The 20,937-nt window shown below is 43.1% G+C and overlaps 1 protein-coding gene across 4 annotated transcripts in view; it reads right to left on the bottom strand.

Annotated features, from left to right (window-relative positions):
- The window catches only part of CIP2A (cellular inhibitor of PP2A), a 122,918-nt gene that overhangs the window by 79,044 nt on the left and 22,937 nt on the right, over positions 1–20,937 (bottom strand). For all 4 annotated transcript variants that reach the window (XM_073586247.1, XM_073586245.1, XM_073586248.1 and 1 more), the window contains 2 exons: positions 18,883–18,977; positions 16,098–16,194 (listed from right to left, as the gene is read on the bottom strand). In XM_073586247.1, coding sequence (XP_073442348.1) covers positions 16,098–16,194; positions 18,883–18,977 — 192 coding nt within the window. The remainder of the gene's footprint in view (positions 1–16,097; positions 16,195–18,882; positions 18,978–20,937) is intronic.

The raw sequence follows: 20,937 nt of genomic DNA, 5'->3' as shown, positions 1-20,937 counted from the left end.
ACTCAGACCCGCAGTAACGCTACCTCTGGTAAGACTGACGACCAGAGTGCTGCGGGGTCATGCTATCAGCGTTACCTGAGGTAAAAAGCTTACCGCAGGTTAGCAGGCGTGGGCTGATGAGACTAATGCTCCTAGCGGGCTACGTCTGCTGTCACTGATAACAGGCGATAGCAAGTGCTGCTGATGAGAGTCGTAGTCTCATCAGCCAGCGCCTGTGCTTAATAAAAAATAAATAAAATATATTGCATACATACTGAAAAAAAAAAAAAAGAATTATACTCATCTAACACCAAATCCCGATGATCTCATCTCCTAGAAAGAAAAAAAAAAAGTAAAATAAACCAACATATACTCACTAGTGATGAGCGAGTATACTTGTTGCTCGGGTTTTCCCAGAGTAATTTGGCGTGCTCGGAGATTTAGTTTTCGTCGTCTCAGCTGCATGATTTGCGACTGTTAGACAGCTTGAATACATGTGTGGAATGCCTGTTTGTTAAGGAATTCCCACATGTATTCAGCCTGTCTAAAAGTCGCAAATCAAGCAGCTTAGACGACAAATCTTCGAGCACACCAAAATACTCAGAGGACACCCGAGCATGCTCGGGAAAACCCGAGCAACGAGTATACTCGCTCATCACTAATACTCACCTGTCTGCCGTAGTCCACGTAATCCTAAGTGTCCCACGGTGATCTCACGTGTAGAAAAGTCACATCGAGAGATGTGACCACTCTACCCGGCCACAGGTGATGCACTGACAGAAGGCAATCAATCCCGCAGTGCATCACTGAGCTGCCATGGGAGAGTTCATTAGCTGATCAGCTCTGGTGCTCTCACTAACGGCACCGTGAGAAAAGCTTCTCATGGCAGCTCAGTGATACACTGGCAGGAGGTAATCGCTCCCACAGTGTATCGCTGTCTGTCTTTCAGAGCAGTCACATCAGTGGCTGCTCTAAAAGTGATCAGGATCGTCCTGGGATATTATGGATTATCTTCTCTGCGGACAGGCGAGGAACAATGTGGTTTATTATTTTATTTTTATTGCAGGAGACGTTGGCTTCAGTGGATTAGGCATTCTGTGAGTATGGTTTAATTATGATTCATTAACCCCTTAACTCCCGGAGCGGTTTTCGATTTTTCGATCCCCTTCTTTTCAGAGCCATAACTTTTTTATTTTTCCGTCAAAATGGCCATGTGAGGGCTTACTTTTTGCGGGACAAGTTGTACTTTTGAACGACACCATTGGTTTTACCATGTCTTGTACTCGAAAACGGGAAAAAAATTCCAAGTGCGGTGAAAGTGCAAAAAAAGTGCAATCTCACACTTATTTTTTGCTTGGCTTTTTTGCTAGGTTCACTAAATGCTAAAACTAACCTGCCATTATGATTCTCCAGGTCATTACGAGTTCATAGACACCAAACATGTCTATGTTCTCTTTTAGCTAAGTGGTGAAAAAAAATTCCAAAGTTTGCTTAAAAAAAAAAATAAATATTTGCGCAATTTTTTGAGACCCGTAGCGTCTCCATTTTTCATGATCTGGGGTCGGGTGAGGGCTTATATTTTGCGTGCCGGGCTGACATTTTTAATTATAACACTTTTGTGCAAATACGTTCTTTTGATCGCCCGTTATTGCATTTTAATGCAATGTCGCAGCGACAAAAAAACGTAATTCTGATGGTTTTAATTTAATTCTTGCTACGCCGTTTAGCGATCCTTTAGTTAATCCTTTTTTTTTATTGATCGGGCGATTCTGAACGCAGCGATATCTAATATGTGCATGTGTGATTTTTTTTATTGTTTTATAATGATTGGAGCGAAAGGGCAGTGATTTGAACTTTTAGGTTTTTTTTATTTTTAAACTTTTTTTTTTTTTTTACTTTTGGCATGCATCAATAGCCTTCATAGGAGGCTAGAAGCATGCACAACTCGATCGTGATGAGCAGAACGCCCATATGTAGTAGATTTACTGCATTGCTTTTAGCGCCGGCCACCGGGCGGCGCTAAAAGCAATGTGCCTGCAACAACCATAGAGGTCTCTATGAGACCTCTGGTTGTCAGGGTAACGCTTCGCTGACACCCCGATCACGTGGTGGGGGTTGGCGATGAACTCACTTCCGGCCCGGCAGCCAGAAACGCTAGCTAAATGCCCGCTGTCAGCTTTGACAGTGGGATTTAACTAGTTAATAGGCGCGGGCAGATGGCGATTCCGCTCACTCCAATTGCGGTCAGCTGTTCATAACAGCTGACATGTTGCGGCTTTGAGGTGGGCTCACCGCCGGAGCCCACCTCAAAGCAGGGGATCCTTACCAATGATGTACTATTCAGTCATCGGTAAGGAATGGGTTAAAGGAGTTGTCATTTTCAAATAAAGGACTTTATCATGAGTGTGTTTTTGTTTTTTTTTATACAATATCACTAGTAACGGATAGGTGTCTTATAGACGCCTATCCATTACTAACCTGTGGACTTGATGTCACCTGACAATACAAAGGTGACATTGTGAAGGGTTAAAACTAAAATCAGAGCTGAAGTTTCATTTTCTCCATTCTCTGAAGGTTTCGTTTCTCCATTTTTGTTGCTGTAAGATAAATTTTTGTAATTAGGATGAAAAAGTTCAGGCTGTCATGAAACCAGACTGTTCCCATCAGGTGCAAGACAAGGGAACCGGGGGTGTAGAATTCTGAAGAATATGCCATTATACTATACTACTTTCTATGCTATTTGGATACAGACATATATGCAGTTTCCGGTTTTCTTGCAATATTATTGGCTTATAAAGTGAAATGATGCTATTGGTAGTTGAGAACTTTGCACAATTAAGCAAAATATTATAAAAGAAGTGACTAAAATAAAGGGGACTAGTGATCTGTCTCAATCCTCACGTACAGAGACACCCGGCTCCGTGTGGTCATTCCCAGTTGCTAGCAACGCCCTGTGGATTAATTTGGAAATCACTGGATCAACCGTGAAGGGTTAATTTAACCCTCTCCCTATCAGCTGGCGCCCAACGTGGGGCCCCCGAATAGGGACGCCTCTGCCCCCGGAGGACAACAAGACAAAGGACCCTCGGAGCGGACACAGGTGCTGGAAAATTGGGACTGATCATCCCCCACAACAACCACGGTAAGTTGGCAGTTATACTGTTAAGACTGACCGTTGGTGTGGTTTTCCTGTGCTTGTTGCTGCAAATAGGATCTGAGGTTTGTCCTTGATGGTGGGGTGATTGATGGGTGGAATCATATAGAGGTGCAGTCCCGTTGGGGGCCCAGTGCTCGAACCGTACCTCATAAGGGACGGACACCTCGGATTGACCAGTGATTGTGGCTCTCTTTATAGTCAAAATATCCTGAAATCCTGATCACTGTTAGTGTCGGGCGTGGTGAAGTGATCGAAGATTGGGTAGGATACGTAACTCAGGTATATATAGATATATATAACCAGAGTTGTCCGGAGGGATAGTCTGAGACGCCCTCCTCCTTTCACTGAGTACCGCGTTGAATTTTGGGTATCCCAGAGGGGGATTATTGACCCAGTGGAACAGAGACTGAAACGGCCGCCAGTACTGTGCACAACTGAAGTAAGGATATTTAGCTCTAAATGAGAATCCGTGGAAGGAAAAGAAGAATTTTTGGCTTGGCATATGAATTGTGTGACGAAGGTGTTAGGAAGAAAAGAGAAAGTGAATTCTGATTGTTTCTGTTACTGCTATGTTGAAGAAGGAAAAATTGTCTTGGCAAGGAGTGGATGTTTTGTGGTTCAAGAAAGTGACTGTGGTGTGAGAATTGAGGAAATGATTAAAGAAGAAACTGATATCGAGACAGATGTGTCAGGCAGACAAATAATTAAGAATGATTTGAAAGAAGAGGTCTCCCTGCTAGATGTCAATTGTACAAGGAGACTGGGAGAAGCAGCCCCCGCCCCCACCTTTCCTTTGTTAAACTCTGACGGTACCTATTATCATCCGCCGCCAGCCTCAGTCCCCGCTATGTCTAATATTGCTAGTGGTTATGAGTATACTCCCTTCACCCCATCCCAAATAGACACCCTTTGCAATCAATTACCCAATCCAGAGACTTCCCCCCCCATGACTTTATACAGGCAAATGGCAGCAAATCGAGAGATTTATTCCACTCCCCAAAGAGATATATTGCACATACTTCGAGTAAAAGTTGGGGAGGGGTATTTTCCAATTATTGAGGGTGGCATAATATATATTAATCTGGATGGGGAAACCTATGAGAGTGGTGTTGATTTCGGCAATGCTTTAAAGGTTTGGGCACAGGATAGATTAGCGGACCAAGCTACCTCTCTCACAGATGTCACACAGGACAAGGGGGAGACTGCCGAGAAGTTCTATGGGCGTCATGGTAGAATTTAGAGATCTGGGATTCTCACTATATAATAAAGCAGATACACATCTTTTTGTTGCAGCTTTGATGTCCGGCCTTAAACCCGAATTGCAAGAGGCATGTCAGTTAGACCTGACAATGAGAATTCCACTCCGGATTATGCATTGAAAGTAATAAAAAGTTTTCAGAAGAATTTAACCCACCCTGCAGCAGAAAGGAAACAGAAAAATAATCAACAGCGGCAGCTGTGACAGCCCCTGCTCTAACAGCAGCCCCCATCGCGCCCAGCGCGGCTGCGAGCACACAGCAAACTCTGGCCCCCCCTCAGACTTCAGCTCCCTACTCTCCTAATCCTATGACTAGGAACCTTAACCCCCAGATCCGCCGTGCCAATTCTCGTCTGCAATGTTGGCGCTGTGGCCGACTCGGTCACTTTTAGAGAGACTGTCACACTCCCGCTGACAGATGCTACCCTCAATTCCCTCTTCTAATCGTAATCTAAATACTCCCAATTAACATACTTTTACAAACCCCATCCCTGTGGGACCCTTCCCCGAGGTTACTACTCAGTTTGTAATCTCTCCCACATGTCCAGTAAATTTACTAGGGGCAGATTTATTATCACAGTTCCATTCCAGAATACAATTCCAAGATGATGGTCAGATGGTTCTTACGTTATATAATCCCTATGTAGATGAAGACAGTGAGGAAATCTGTATTTTGCATGCCTTTCCCACAGATGCCACAAGGGGCCCAAAACAGTCCCAACTAGCTTGCAAAAAAAAAACAAAAAACAAAATGAGCAGGTGTCTTTTGCCATTGCTGCCACTGTTAGCCTCCTCAAGCATCTGGCAGCACTGAACTGTCAGGTTTCGGCCTCGAGACTTCAGTTCTGCCTTGGTCAAGTGATATTCTTGGGCCACTGTCTCCTTCAGGGTGCCAGACACTTCGCAGAAAAATAGCTGTCAGCTCCCTTCCTTTCCCAAAAGATGAAATTGAACTCCAGCGTTTTCTTGGACTATGCACTTATTTTTGTCAGTGGATACCGGATGCATCCCGCATAATGCAACCCCTTTACAATGCCTTGAAAGACGGTATAATGAATTATAAGGAAAGATGGCAGTGATGAGGATTACCTCCAATACGATTGTTCCCAACTTCTGACTGAAGAAACAGCTACTCCACCAAATGTCAGTGAGAATTCACTCCCAAATCCTGATCTGGTGTTATACACAGATGGTTCAAGATATGCTGACGAGTTTGGTAGATTCCACACGGGATATGCTGTTACCACAGAGGACACTGCAGTGCACGCAGCTGCACTCCCGCCCTCACAGTCAGCACAAGAAGCAGAACTCCAGGCTCTGTCTACTGCATGTACTTTGGCCAAGAACAGACGGGCTAATATATACACGGACTCACGGTATGCATTTGGTATTGCTCACGATTTTGGGGCTCTATGGGCCAATCGAGGGTTTACTACTACTGTCGGAACTCCAGTGAAAAATGCTAAAGCTGTTAAAACCCTCATGGACTCGATCAAATTACCTATTCAGGTGGCTATTATCAAAGTTAAGGCACACGGTCCTAGGATCAGTCCACAGACTGTAGGCAACGCATTTGCGGATATGCAATCAAAAGCCGCCGCTCTCTTACCCGTTGAACCAACCATACCAACTATGGTGACCACACGCTCTCAGCGTAAACAGTTACAAGAAGCATTGACCCTACAAGAACCTGATGATCTACAACAGACTGAAGTTTTGTCGGACCCCGCTTAATGACGATGCAGAGACCTACATATCGAGGAAAGAATAAGGCCCTCGCCCTGGTGCAAAAATTCTACTGGGCCCCGGTTCTCCAGTTGGCCGGAAGCATTCCCTGTTACCAACATGACTGCAAAGACCACAGCGAAGAAACTGGTGATGGAAGTTATATGCAGATATGGGGTTCCAGAAGTTGTTGAAAGTGATCAAGGTCCGGCCTTTTCTTCTCATGTGTACCAAAAAGTTCTGACAATGCTTGGATCCACTGTAGCCCTCCATACTCCGTACCACCCACAATCCAGTGGGAAAGTTGAGAAGCTGAACGGCACACTGAAGGGACAATTGACCAAAATGATGCAGGAGACTACGGCTCCATGGCCAGAGCTCTTACCCATTGTACTATACCACATTCGTACTACCCCTATTGCAAAACATGGCTTGTCCCCATACGAGATATTGTTTGGTACTAGGCCCCCAATTGCAAATTTCCAGCCTCAGCAGTTATCAGAAGAATATTCAAAAAAGCAGATAGCCTAGAAAATAGATTCAATATAGAGACATCAAAAAAAGAAAAGGAAGCCATACCTAAAATGTAATAATCTTTATTGAGACATGATTTAAAAATAAAGATAAGAATCAATACAATAATAAAAAGTGAGGACACTACAAAAAAAGGTTCATATTCACATCAGGGGTACCATGCAGAAAAAGTGCAAGAAGTGCATGTACAAAACAATGCCAAGGGGGAAGTTCAGTGCAAATAATGCAAATAAGAGCCAGTGCTTTGCTGAATCATTATGAAAAGCACAATTGTGCAAATACAAATGGTAAAAATTAAAGTCCCTCCTTCCGCATCCTGAGGTAACATGCTTTCACTTTCTCTCCACTTGTATTTATACTTATAGGGTTAGCTGCTGCCTTACTTCACACTAAGTGCACATTGGCTATGCAGCCTCCCATTCATACTTATTATATACTCAGTGATTAGTTTACCGCATTATATCTTTGCGCAATGCCTAAGGGGTTTTTTATCATCCATACATGCTAACTGTATTGCACTTTAATTTTTACCATTTGTATTTGCACAATTGTGCTTTTCATAATGATTCAGCAAAGCACTGGCTCTTATTTGCATTATTTGCACTGAACTTCCCCCTTGGCATTGTTTTGTACATGCACTTCTTGCACTTTTTCTGCATGGTACCCCTGATGTGAATATGAACCTTTTTTTGTAGTGTCCTCACTTTTTATTATTGTATTGATTCTTATATTTATTTTTAAATCATGTCTCAATAAACATTATTACATTTTAGGTATGGCTTCCTTTTCTTTTTTTGATGAGTTATCAGAAGAAACTGACCGTGCTGTTCAATGTGTTATTCAGCTTAGTAAAAATCTTGCTAACACCCATGCTCTAGTTTCTTTTTCTCTTCCAGATTCAGCAGAAACCGACACCTGTTATAATCCGAAGCCTGGTGATTTGGTAGTCGTGAAAAGGCATGTCAGGAAGCACGGACTAGAACCCTTGTATGACGGTCCCTATCAAGTCCACCTCATCACCCAACAAGCCAATAGCAAATAAAGGGGACAAAATGTTCTGTTTTTTCGCATTTTCCATATTATTATTGGTAGAAGTTAAAAGTTAAAGTTAGAAGATATTCAAAGACTCAGAGATCAATACGATAAAGACAATGATCGTAATAAGGACAGTTGGTGGTCAGACACTTTCTCCGTTTTTAATCCAGCCAATTGATTTAAGGGAATTGGGGGCTGGATAGCTGGGATCTTACAGAGCTTGTTGCATATTGCTGCCTGTATCCTTGTTGCATATGTGTACTTATATGTGTACATATGTGTGTACTAAAACTTGTTCTTTGGTGTATTTCTGTATGTATTAGGAAATTCTGCACTAAGACAGCTAATGATGATACCAAAGGTGTCGTTGCCCCTGCTCTTCTCTGCACCAATCTCAAAAGGCTACTTGATGAAGATGTTGAAGCCAAGCACATGGCTACCTACAAAAGATCTCCACCACCGTCATCAAAAATTGTTATTCGTGAATTGCAGTATACATGGGGGACGGGGGAGCCGCGACAGCCATGACTGGTAACACGGCATCAGTCATGTGAAGACCAGTACCCCTCAAGCTGTTAGCTTGGGATAGCACCTCTGATGCTGCCTATGTGTTAAAAAAAATTATCTAGGGGGGATTGTGAAGGGTTAAAACCAAAATCAGAGCTGAAGTTTCATTTTCTCCATTTTCTGAAGGTTTCATTTCTCCATTTTTGTTGCTGTAAGATAAATTTTTGTAATTAGGATGAAAAAGTTCAGGCTGTCATGAAACCAGACTGTTCCCATCAGGTGCAAGATAAGGGAACCGGGGGTGTAGAATTCTGAAGAATATGCCATTATACTATACTACTTTCTATGCTATTTGGATACAGACATATATGCAGTTTCCGGTTTTCTTGCAATATTATTGGCTTATAAAGTGAAATGATGCTATTGGTAGTTGAGAACTTTGCATAATTAAGCAAAATATAATAAAAGAAGTGACTAAAATAAAGGGGACTAGTGATCTGTCTCGATCCTCCCATACAAAGACCCCCGTCTCCGAGTGATCATTCCCAGTTGCTAGCAACGCCCTGTGGATTAATTTGGAAATCACTGGATCAACCGTGAAGGGTTAATTTAACCCTCTCCCTATCAGCATCAAGCCCTCAAGTATGAACCCCAATTGCCACCGCTATAGGGCAAGTGGGAGATTTGGCGCATCTTATAGATCAGGGGTCCCCAACCGCCGGTCCGCGGCCCAGCACCGGGCCGCAGCAGTGCCCTTGCCGGTCCGCGGACACAAGGGGAGCCAGGGGCGGTCAGTGGCGTAGCGGGGGAGGGGCGGGGGCGGCGCGCAGCAGCTCTTAGCGGCGGGCAGGGAGCGATCAAGCAGCTCCGCTGCCTGCAAGAGGGAATAGCAGGAGCGGAGCTGCAAGGACCCGTCCAGCTTCCTGCCCGGCGCCTGCGCTTCCTGTCTCTGACTGACACAGAGAGGAGAGTGCGGCCGCTGCTGTGTGAGAGCGAGGAAGCGCGGGCGGCGGGCAGGTGAGAGGAGAGAGGTGGTGTCTGTGTGTGTATATGTATGTCTGTCTGTGTGTGTGTGTGTGTGTGTGTGTGTGTGTGTGTAGCCTGGCCCTGGAGGAGATGGGGACATGAGGAGAAGGCCATGAGGGGAGTGATGGGGTGAAGGCAATGATGGGGAGAGGGGAATGATGGGGTGAAGGCAATGATGGAGAGATGGCAGTGATGGGGTGAAGGCAATGATGGGGAGAGATGGCAGTGATGGGGTGAAGGCAATGATGGGGAGAAGGGAGTGATGGGGTGAAGGCAATGATGGGGAGAAGGGAGTGATGGGGTGAAGGCAATGATGGGGAGAAGGGAGTGATGGGGTGAAGGCAATGATGGGGAGAGGGGAGTGATGGGGTGAAGGCAATGATGGAGAGATGGCAGTGATGGGGTGAAGGCAATGATGGAGAGAGGGGAGTGATGGGGTGAAGGCAATGATGGGGAGAGGGGAGTGATGGGGTGAAGGCAATGATGGAGAGATGGCAGTGATGGGGTGAAGGCAATGATGGAGAGAGGGGAGTGATGGGGTGAAGGCAATGATGGGGAGAAGGGAGTGATGGGGTGAAGGCAATGATGGGGAGAAGGGAGTGATGGGGAGATGGCAGTGATGGGGTGAAGGCAATGATGGGGAGAAGGGAGTGATGGGGTGAAGGCAATGATGGGGAGAAGGGAGTGATGGGGTGAAGGCAATGATGGAGAGAGGGGAGTGATGGGGTGAAGGCAATGATGGGGAGAGGGGAGTGATGGGGTGAAGACAATGATGGGGAGACAGCAGTGATGGGGTGAAGGCAATGATGGGGAGAAGGGAGTGATGGGGTGAAGGCAATGATGGGGAGAAGGGGGTGATGGAGCACTTATTCAAAACCTATGGTGAGTTGAGTCACATTATAAATGTTATTTAATTATAAGTATGCACTGCTACACTACAACCGTGTCCATAGCCCCGCCCCCTTATGACCAAAGCCCCGCCCCTGCCACACCTCCATCCCCGCCCTGCCGGGCCATGGAAGAATGGTCTTGCTTGAAACCGGTCCCCGGTGCAAAAAAGGTTGGGGACCACTGTTATAGATGACCCTTTTCTGGGGCGGCTGAGAGCTGATACTTTTAGTCTTGGATGGGGCCAATATCCTTGGCCTCTTCCTAGGCTATTAATATCAGCCCACTGCTTTCCCTCGGCTGGTTATGAAAATTACGAGGGAAGCCCACACAATTTTTGTTTTCTTTAAAATGAACAATTGATGTTTGGATACAGCCTATGTATGTTCATTCTGTTAAAGCTCCTACATAGGCTGGTGACAATGTGTGTGTGCTTGTGTTTACTTATCGGCTTAGTAATGAGAGTTTTGGGCTGACACCTTTTCATTATGAAGCCTATGGCTAGGTGTCAATGACAGCTGCTGACTCCTCCAAGCCCTAATCCCATTACCCTGATGCCACTACTTTAGCATGAAAAAGGTGGGGTTGAACCAATAAATTACATCACAAGACTTTTTTTATATTTTCATTCAGTTAAAAAAAAACAACCTTCATTGTTGTACAAAAACACATGCAAAAATGCATTAAAAAATGCAGCAATAATGCACGTTTTTCCTGCCAAGAGATGCACAAACTTTGCAGAATTTTCTGCAAGAAAATACTCAACGTGCACACATAGCCTAAGCTGAGGTGCCAGGAATGTCAAACAAAAGCCTATTATAGCGGCACTGGCATACAAGTACTGCACAAGTCTGCACACCACATACGATGCTAAGGCTGGTTTCACATTAGCGCTTTTTAAGCGCACGCACGGCCGGGGGTAGCTCCGCCCCCGAGCCGGCTCTCTGCCCGGCGTGCCCGCCCCTTGCTTGTAGCGCCGCCTCCTAGCGCACAGCGGCGCCTGCGATCGGCGCACCCTATCTTTAGCATAGGGTGCGCAGATCGTGCGCAGGCCGTGCGCTAGTTGCGCTTTGACCTGCGCTGCGCACTTTTGACGGTGCGCCGTGCGCGCCAAAATCCGAAAAGTTTGATTTTGGCGCGCACGGCGCACCGTCAAAAGTGCGCAGCGCAGGTCAAAGCGCAACTAGCGCACAGCCTGCGCACGATCTGCGCACCCTATGCTAAAGATAGGGTGCGCCGATCGCAGGCGCCGCTGTGCGCTAGGAGGCGGCGCTACAAGCAAGGGGCGGGCACGCCGGGCAGAGAGCCGGCTCGGGGGCGGAGCTACCCCCGGCCGTGCGTGCGCTTAAAAAGCGCTAATGTGAAACCAGCCTAAGACACATCCAGAGGTCAAAACTGTCATCCTTGAATAGATGCAATAAATATAAGCTAAAGAGCGCAATAGGGTCTTATCTGGGTAGACTTTGAAGGAAGATAAGATAAATATACTCACCCTTTGTAGGAGAGATTTAGGCACGTAAATTCAATGGTCAGCCTGCTGCACGTCCAAGGGTCCACTCCGTGGCCGCCAAAACATCAGTTAAAAGGAATAAATTTATGGACTTCTCGTGATGAGAATATGTATATGTCATCCCCTGAGGAAGAAGTGCTATATACTTCGAAACGCGTTAGGTAATAAATGGTTAATCCTTCAACATAATTTGGATGTGATAGTTTGTCAAGCAGCGCACGAGAAGTCCATAAATTTAATTCCTTTTTACTGATCCTTGAATAGATGTTACCGTAAGTGGGTGAACTTAAAAGTATAAATGTATTGGTGAGCGGTTTTTATTGCCTGCTGGCAGGGTGGATTGATTTAAATCACGCCGATTTAAATCATGATTTAAATCACGATTTAAATCAAAAGATTTTTTTCTATTTAAATCGGATCGATTTAAATCATGATTTTAATCATGATTTAAATCACTGATTTAAATCAAAAGGTTTTTTTTTAATATAAATCACGATTAAAATGAGAAGTGAGAGCAGTGTGCATGTGCGCCCATAGTTACACGGACGAAACTAGGGGCAACGATCTAACGCCAGGGTGAGGGGGGGACCCCAAAGTAAGTAAAAATCTTTTTTGTTTTACTATATGGCAATAGGTAGGTGTTTAAAAGCAGCATGTCTTAATTGTATAAACTATTAATAGCCTCCACATTTTGTTCATACTGCCCCTTTAATTCCACACTTCTAGCTTGTCATTACATACGGTTGTTCTGCCCATTTGTTGCATCTTTTGGCAAAAGACCTGCATATTTTGGGTGTCAAGGAACATGTTGTAGAAATTGTTAAATATTTCCGCAATAATCATTTTGCACATGCAACCTACAAGGAAATGGGAGGACTGAAGTTGGTTCTACCACAAGATGTTAGATGGAATACCTTGGCTGACTGCTTGGAACTGTTTATTAACAACTGGTCAAAATTACTGTCCATTTGCGAAACACATCGGGATAAAATTGATGCTAATATACGAAGCAAAGTATTAAATCTTGGTGTGAAGAGAAATGCCGAGGACCTTTTGGAAAGGTTAAAGCCAATATCGATTGCGTTGGATAAAATGCAGAAAGATACTGCAACCATAGCTGATGCCACAGAAGTTTGGAAAGATTTAGAAGGTTCTCTAGATCTCTTGAACCTCTCAAACAATGTAAAGGTTGCAATACAGCACCGCAAGGACCAAGCATTAAAAGAAGAACACTATTTAGCCAATATCTTGCATCCCATCTACAGAGGGAAAAAATTATCTGAGGCGGAAATCAACTCTGCAATGGAGTGGCTCGCCAATACTAACCATGACATTGTGGCAACTGTGCTGAAATTGAAGTGTGAATCTGCACCATTTCAAAAATACATGTTTGCAGATAACGTCGTTAATGAACTAAAACCACTGGACTGGTGGAAGTCGCAATCACTTGTTCTTCCAGCAAAGATAATAAATCTAGCTACTCAGCTACTGACTGCATCGGCTTCATCCACAGGAGTAGAGAGATTGTTTTCTTCATTTGGTTTTGTGCACACAACAGTCCGAAACCGCTTAGGAACTGCTAAAGCAGGACAACTGGTTTTCCTATTAAAAGTCCTAAATAAACAGTAGGCTTAAAGGACTGATGTATTCACTGAAGATGTTTGCTTACTTCAAACGTTAGAGATAGGCTATTGTTAAAAAGTACTTACTCTCTGTAGTTCAATTCTGAGTGTTTAATAGTGCAAATAAAAATTATTAGGTTTCATAATCAACTGTTTTAATATTTTTATTTGTGTAAGACAATTAGATTTGCAAAAAGACAAAGTTTTGCTTGTGTACAACTTGATTTAAAAATCTGATTTAAATCAAATGATTTAAATCAAAAAAATCTGATTTAAATCAAAAAAATCTGATTTTTTTGATTTTTTTAAAAAAATCAAGATTTTTATCCACCCTGCCTGCTGGTTCCCAGTCTTTGGCTTCTAGGCTTCATTTGCAACTCAGTGTTTGCCATATCTTTTTTCCCATTGACAGCACACAGAGTTATAATATTCTATAAGACTGTTCACATTTCAGTTTCCTTTTTTCTGACTGGTGGTTAGCATTAAAAGATACATGGTGATCTGGTCCACTTTGTAGACAGAACTTGAGAGAAAAGAGAACATAGAATCCAAATCCATTTCAACCATATATTTATTTATCAAAAAGTAGACACACATCAGAGATACAGGATAGTGAAAAGAACCAATAAAATGGGTAATCACATAAGGCCCGATACTAGAAAAAACAAGTGGACGACCTGTGATGGGTATGGTTGCCCAAACAAATCCCGCAGGGAAAATATAATTCTATGTATGAAATACAGTGTTAACCCCGGTTGGTGACTAAATACACATGCCAGTAGCTGGTGAATAAATGCACTAATGTAAATCACCAGTGTTGCAAAAAGAGAAATTTTAATTGTATAGCTCCCGTATATAATAATCCAATATATGTGTAATCACACGGGAAAGAAAAGGCAATTAGAAGTGCAGCACTGGTAGTAAAATGGCATTGAAGGTAGTCATTACACCAACCAGGTGATATATGGTGAGGTATATTGTTCAGAGGTCGCTTGTGGGAGGCTTCCCCTGTGCAATATAATATATTGCATTAAACCCAGAAAAAAGATAACAGTACCAATTGCTGGTAGACTGGGTATAAATCAGCCAGTGCTGAGATCGGTTGTGTCGCCCCCATATATTGAAAAATAAAGTGATAGTTAACACAATTGTCTATCACTGTTGTATAAAAGTGAGGAAAAAAAGGGCAAACACCGCTTGTTGCATTGGCCGTGATATATCCTTAAGCTGAGTCTTGTTCAGAACTCAGCAGTACACCATATCAGCAGCATATAGTAAAACATGTCACAATGAACCCTGTGGGAAAAGTCAGAATGAGCTTAAATAAGCTGGATAAACATACCCATCATATCCTGGTGTGTAAAAGGCGCCGAATTGTGTACCCCTACGCGCGTTTCGCGGTATACAAGCCCCCCGAGGAAGCGGTCTTGTATACCGCAAAACGCGCGTAGGGGTACACAATTCGGTGCCTGTTACACACCAGGATATGATGGGTATGTTTATCCAGCTTATTTAAGCTCATTCTGACTTTTCCCACAGGGTTTATTGTGACATGTTTTACTATGTGCTGATATGGTGTACTGCTGAGTTCTGAACAAGACTCAGCTTAAGGATATATCACGGCCAATGCAGCGAGCGGTGTTTGCCCTCTTTTTCCTCACTTTTATACAACAGTGATAGACAATTGTGTTAACCATCACTTTATTTTTCAATATATGGGGGCGACACAACCGATCTCAGCACTGGCTGATTTATACCCAGTCTACCAGCAATTGGTACTGTTATCTTTTTTCTGGGTTTAATGCAATATATTATATTGCACAGGGGAAGCCTCCCACAAGCGACCTCTGAACAATATACCTCACCATATATCACCTGGTTGGTGTAATGACTACCTTCAATGCCATTTTACTACCAGTGCTGCACTTCTAATTGCCTTTTCTTTCCCGTCTGATTACACATATATTGGATTATTATATACGGGAGCTATACAATAAAAATTTCTCTTTTTGCAACACTGGTGATTTACATCTAGTGCATTTATTCACCAGCTACTGGCATGTGTATTTAGTCACCAACCGGGGTTAACACTGTATTTCATACATAGAATTATATTTTCCCTGCGGGATTTGTTTGGGCAACCATACCCATCACAGGTCATCCACTTGTTTTTTCTAGTATCGGGCCTTATGTGATTACCCATTTTATTGGTTCTTTTCACTATCCTGTATCTCTGATGTGTCTACTTTTTGATAAATAAATATATATATGGTTGAAATGGATTTGGATTCTATGTTCTCTTTTCTCTCATTTAATTGAGAATCGTCTCCATACTATAAGATTTCATGAGGCATTATCTATGTACTTCACTAATAATGGAATAAGGATGTTCTTTTGGAGTATTTTTCATATATTTGTAGACAGAACTTGTCTATTGAAACGAGTGGATCAGTGAAAAAAACAAAACAAAGCGAACAGCACACACTATCCATGCACTGTGTGTGTTTCACTGACAAGGGCAACCTTTATTTTGCACACAAGAAGTAGATTATACACGGATGGCAAAAAGGGTGACAGATATAGAACAGATCCTGCATGCAGTTTTTTAAATTTTTCAAGGAAAAACGCTCACTGTGTGAATAAAGTCTTGATCAATACTAAAGTAAGTCCTATGCAATGTTTTGCCATAGACAAGATATAAGCAATTAAAATATGAGCCCCAAATATTTCTATGTCGGTTTTTCTTTAAATGACGTGCAGTTGTGAGAGACAGACATTAGGAATCTCTTTTTAGATTGTGAGATATATTACAATCATTAAGGGGAGAATATGTAGAAATTTGTTCGTTTCCCTTACCAATGACTTGACATGCGACTGGACTGACAGATTGTTCCGGCACAGGTTTGCTAGAAGGCCAAGAGATGGCATTGTCAGATCATCTTCAGGGGACTGACTAGAACACATTATTATAAAAAAGCCGGTTTACAGTCACATACACAGCATATTATATATACACATGCTTATTTCTTACAGGAATACTACAAAATGACAGCAGCTTACACAAATTATCTGCCTTGTAAAATTCATTGTGTTATATCACTTTGCTTCAGAATGAATACATTCTTTAGAGATGAAGAGACCTGAGTAGTCTCGAAAGCTTGCAATGTGGTACCATCTTTTCAGTTAGCCATTAAAAGGTATTAACTACTGAGGACTCTCAATCCTGAATATTTTTCTTTAGAGAAAGTATTCTATAAACAGACAAAAAATAATCAACAACTCTTATCCGGACATGATCTCCACCCCTGACCAAACCTTCACACCACTGGACTGAAGTGGTTTCTACAGTGAAATACAAATTCTAGGTTTTATTTTCTGTAAAACGAAACCGACAAGAGATGTTCGTTTCTACTGGCACACTCGTCAGTCACCATTAGATTTTGTGAGTGTGTCTCAAGCCAAGCCAGACAATAATATTAGACAATACTGGGGGCCGACTGGCAGATTTCCTAACTTTATTGTTCCGAGAATGTAATAGAACTTAAAAAAAAAAAAACAACAACACACATTGTGAGCACATAGACTCAAACTAAAATATGTAACTCTGGTACATATTTACCCCAAATTGAAAGGGTTTCCTCAACACGGATCGTCACGATCTACACCAGTGGTCCCCAACCTTTTTGACCTTGAGAGCCACATTCAGCTTATAGAGAGGGTCGCGAGCCACATCCAGCTTCCACCCCCTTCAGAGTAGTTAAAACCAAATCCCCCTTTACAGGTATAATGATAACGGAAGCTTTTCCACAGAAATCACTCCAAAGCAGTAAACTGAGATCCAGGGGTTCCCACAATGCCCCCATTCAGTATTCTTCCATCACGGACTCTCAACACACTGTCGCATCCAGCTTTGAGCACCTCCTCTAACAGGTAGTATCATCCTCCAGCGTACCATACCTAAAACATCTCTAAACCCCTAAGACCAGTAAATGTGCATCCAGATCTGCACTTCTGTACTGGGCTACTCACAAAATTCACCATTTTGAGATGTACTCTTCATGCCTGTTTGCTAAACCTGGACCTAGTGCACCAACTGGCAGACAGTCACGGGACTGCGAGCCACATGTGGCTCCCGAGGTACAGGTTGGGGACCCCTGATCTAGACAGTGATTGATAGCATGCTTAACAAATCGGCCACCTCTGAGACTGCAGAAATGTCCAATAACCTTGGTAACAAGCTGTATACAGTTGAACTAAAAATCCCTCTGATCTTGAGAATGGAAAGGATATTTACCATAATCACAGGTCAATTGCAAAATTGCTTAATCTAACAAGAACTTTGTTTTCCCCATTAGTAAAATGAGATAAACCCTTTAGGTTGTGGTTCAAACATTATGGAACATACTGACCATGTCTTTGTGTAGGACATTTCAATTCTAATACAATAAGGCTATGTGCCCACGTTGCTTTTTTGAAGCAGAACATTCCTGACCGGAAACGCACACCCTCTTCCCAGGAAAACGCATGCGTTTTATGACGCACTTTTGTTAAGCGTTTTAGCATGCGTTTTTGCAATACAACTGTATGTATGCGGAAACGCACGCAAAATTAATGAACATGCAGCGTTTTTTTCCGCAGCGGAAAAAAAAAAACGCACCATTAGAACATGTGCGGATTCAATTATGATAACATGGGATGCTTCTCTTAAGCGTTTCCGGGGTGGCGAAATGTCAGCTGTGCACAGCAGAAATGATGTCACACCAGGCTGACAAAAAGCCGTGCTGGGGAATTCAGAAGCTCAGGAAATTTGTGAGGCTCCTGGCCATGGCCAGAGAGCTCTGACCTGTACTGTGGTTGTGAGTAAATGATCCCCTCATCTCTAGGTATTATCGCTACTGCTAAAGAAAAAATTTGAAAAGCACCACTCCTGTTTTTTTGCAGTACTGGTATGGTGTTACTAATGTAAAAAATCACTGGACGTAATATTATACTCACCTGCTGCTGTCTTCAGCTCTTCCCTGTGCCACGCCGCGATCTTGTGACTGCAATGTCATACTGACCGGAAGACAGAGGTTACGGTCACAAGCTCTCAATGTAAATCTATGAGAGCCAGAACAAAGATCTCGTAGACTTGCATTGAAACATGACCATGACCTCTGGCTTGCTCCAGGTCACAAACTGCTGGACACACTCTGAAGCGGGTGAATAACAGCAGAAGGTGGTTGATAATAAGTAGAAGACTAAGTGCAGGGGCCTCACACTGATGGCACCATTCCAGGAATGCAAAAAAAAAACCAACAAAAAAAAACAGCACATGAACAGTATCCATGCGCTTTCCATTGTTTTCAAAGACCCACAGATTTGTATGGGTAATTTTGATCTGTAACTTCGGAAAAAAAAAAAAAAATATTCCCAAGATTATTTTTCTTGATAATGTGATGAAGACCATAGACAGAACACATATGTGAAATGTGAAAACTGGACGTCAGCATGAAGACTAAGTGTGCAATCATTTTATTGTGCATGATATCACTGCCTGGAAAAGAAGGAAACAAATGTCTCTGGCTGCATGCTATACATCATCGAACAATATAATATGTTCGAATTACATTAAATAGTTAACAACGATATGGTTACTTACATTCTGTTCATCAAAAATGAGATCAATTCCTCTATATTGACACTGGCATGCAAAACTCTGATATTGTAGGTTAATCTTTGCAGAAGCTGGATGCTCTAATAACAAAATAAACCCATTATTCGTATTGGAATTTTTTAAAAATTAAAAACCAAAAAAAAACCAAACCAACAATTAATACAACAAATCATTGAGATGTCACCAAGTGCAGTCAGATTTACGCAGACAATGGAGAAATTAGGTTCTCTGTACCTGTGATCCGATTCTCTCCTGCCAGAGAATCGGATCACAGTAAGCCGACAGTCTGATCAGAGACAGAGCCCCATGTCACTACCATAATTGGCCGGATTCTCTCGGAGGAGAAAATCATTGCTAGTGTGAGCGGGCACTTATAGAGGAATTGGATAAAATAATAGAAGCCTTATGTTAGTATCCAGGCAAATAAAATATTAATAAATATTAGTTCACTAATTTAAATGCCAATACATTTGTAGTTTCGTACACAGGATTGTGGCAGCAGTTTTTATAGTGATGAATGAAAGACTGACTACCACTTCTACTTTTTTGGATACAGTTCTAGCTTTCGGTAAAAAAAACAAAAAACAACACATTCAAAACTGCTATTACATTTAATAACATTTATAAGCCAATAAAAGCCAGGAAATGGCCAGCATAAGGCTCAGCTGACACCACCTGACTAGTGACATTAAACGGAACCTGTCAGCAGGATTGCACAGAGTAGCCTCATTTATTGAGTGATCAGCATCCTTGTACTTGAGAATCATGCAGTGTAAATTTACCTTAAAAGGGAATGTCAGCAGGTTTTTGCTACCGCATATGAAAGCAGAGTAGTGCTACACTCACACGTTGCATTTTTTCATGCAGATTTTCAGCTGCATTGTACAGTAACAAAAAAGGACATATTTGTGTAATCACCGTAAAATCTCTCTCTTAGCCTCTAATTGGGGGACACAGAACCATGGGTGTTACTCCTCTGCAGTATACACCCCTGGACGGCGTCAGCCTTCTCCAGTTTTGTGCAACAGCATTAGGAGGAATGTAACAGAAACGACATAACCATGCCTGTAAGAAGGCTACTATGTACGAGCTCAAAGAACAATATGAGAACTCAACCGTAACAACGGCCCGTAAGGGCAACAGTGTGGGAACTGTGTCCCCCAATTAGAGGCTAAGAGAAAGAGATTTTACGGTGAGTACACAAAAATCTCCTTTACTCTGTCGCCTCATTGGGGGACACAGAACCATGGGACGTTCCAAAGCAGTCCCTGGGTGGGAAGCAATGGACGAATATTGTGCTAGCAGGTCCCTAAACTTGGGGCACTGCCGCCTGCAGAACCCATCTACCCAGGCTCGCATCCGCTGAGGACTGGGTATGAACACTTTAGTGCTTCGTAAACGTGTGTAGGCTAGTCCAAGTGGCCGCCTTAGACACTTGTTGTGCCGAATGGCCCAGGAGGCCCCTATTACCTGCGCAGAGTGTGCTGTGATACCGGCTGGAAGAAGAGAATTGTTAAGGCGTTAAGCCTCCTGTATGGTGGACTTGATCCACCTGGTAAGGGTAGCTTTGGAAGCCGGTAGACCCTTGCGAACGCCTTCTGGAAGAAGGAAGAGGGAATCAGACTTCCGGAAAGGTGCAGTCCTAGACACGTATATACGCAATGCCCTGATGAGGTCAAGCGTATGCAGAGCCTTCTCCACTCTATGAACCGGGCAAAGGAATGGCAGTGAAATTTCCTCGTTGAGGTGGAAGATGGACACCACCTTCGGAAGGAAGGATGGTACTGTACGGAGAACCACCTTGTCCTGGTGAAAGGCTAGGAAAGGCCGTCTGCATGAGAGCGCTGACAATTCAGACACTCTGCGCAGCGAGGTGATTGCCACCAGAAAAACCACCTTCTGTGACAGAATGCGGAGTGGAACTTCCTTAAGGGGTTCGAAAGGTGGTGCCTGCAATGCTGTCAGGACCAGGTTGAGGTCCCACGTTTCCAGTGGACGCCTGTAGGGGGGAGCTAATCGGGAAACTCCCTGGAGAAAAGT

The sequence above is a fragment of the Dendrobates tinctorius genome, unplaced genomic scaffold (genome assembly GCF_039654945.1).
Source record: "Dendrobates tinctorius isolate UK_male_01 unplaced genomic scaffold, ASM3965494v1 ptg000091l, whole genome shotgun sequence".
Lineage (NCBI taxonomy): Eukaryota > Metazoa > Chordata > Amphibia > Anura > Dendrobatidae > Dendrobates > Dendrobates tinctorius.
The sequence above is the reverse complement of the archived record's forward strand: the minus strand, read 5'-3'. Positions and strand labels throughout refer to the sequence as shown.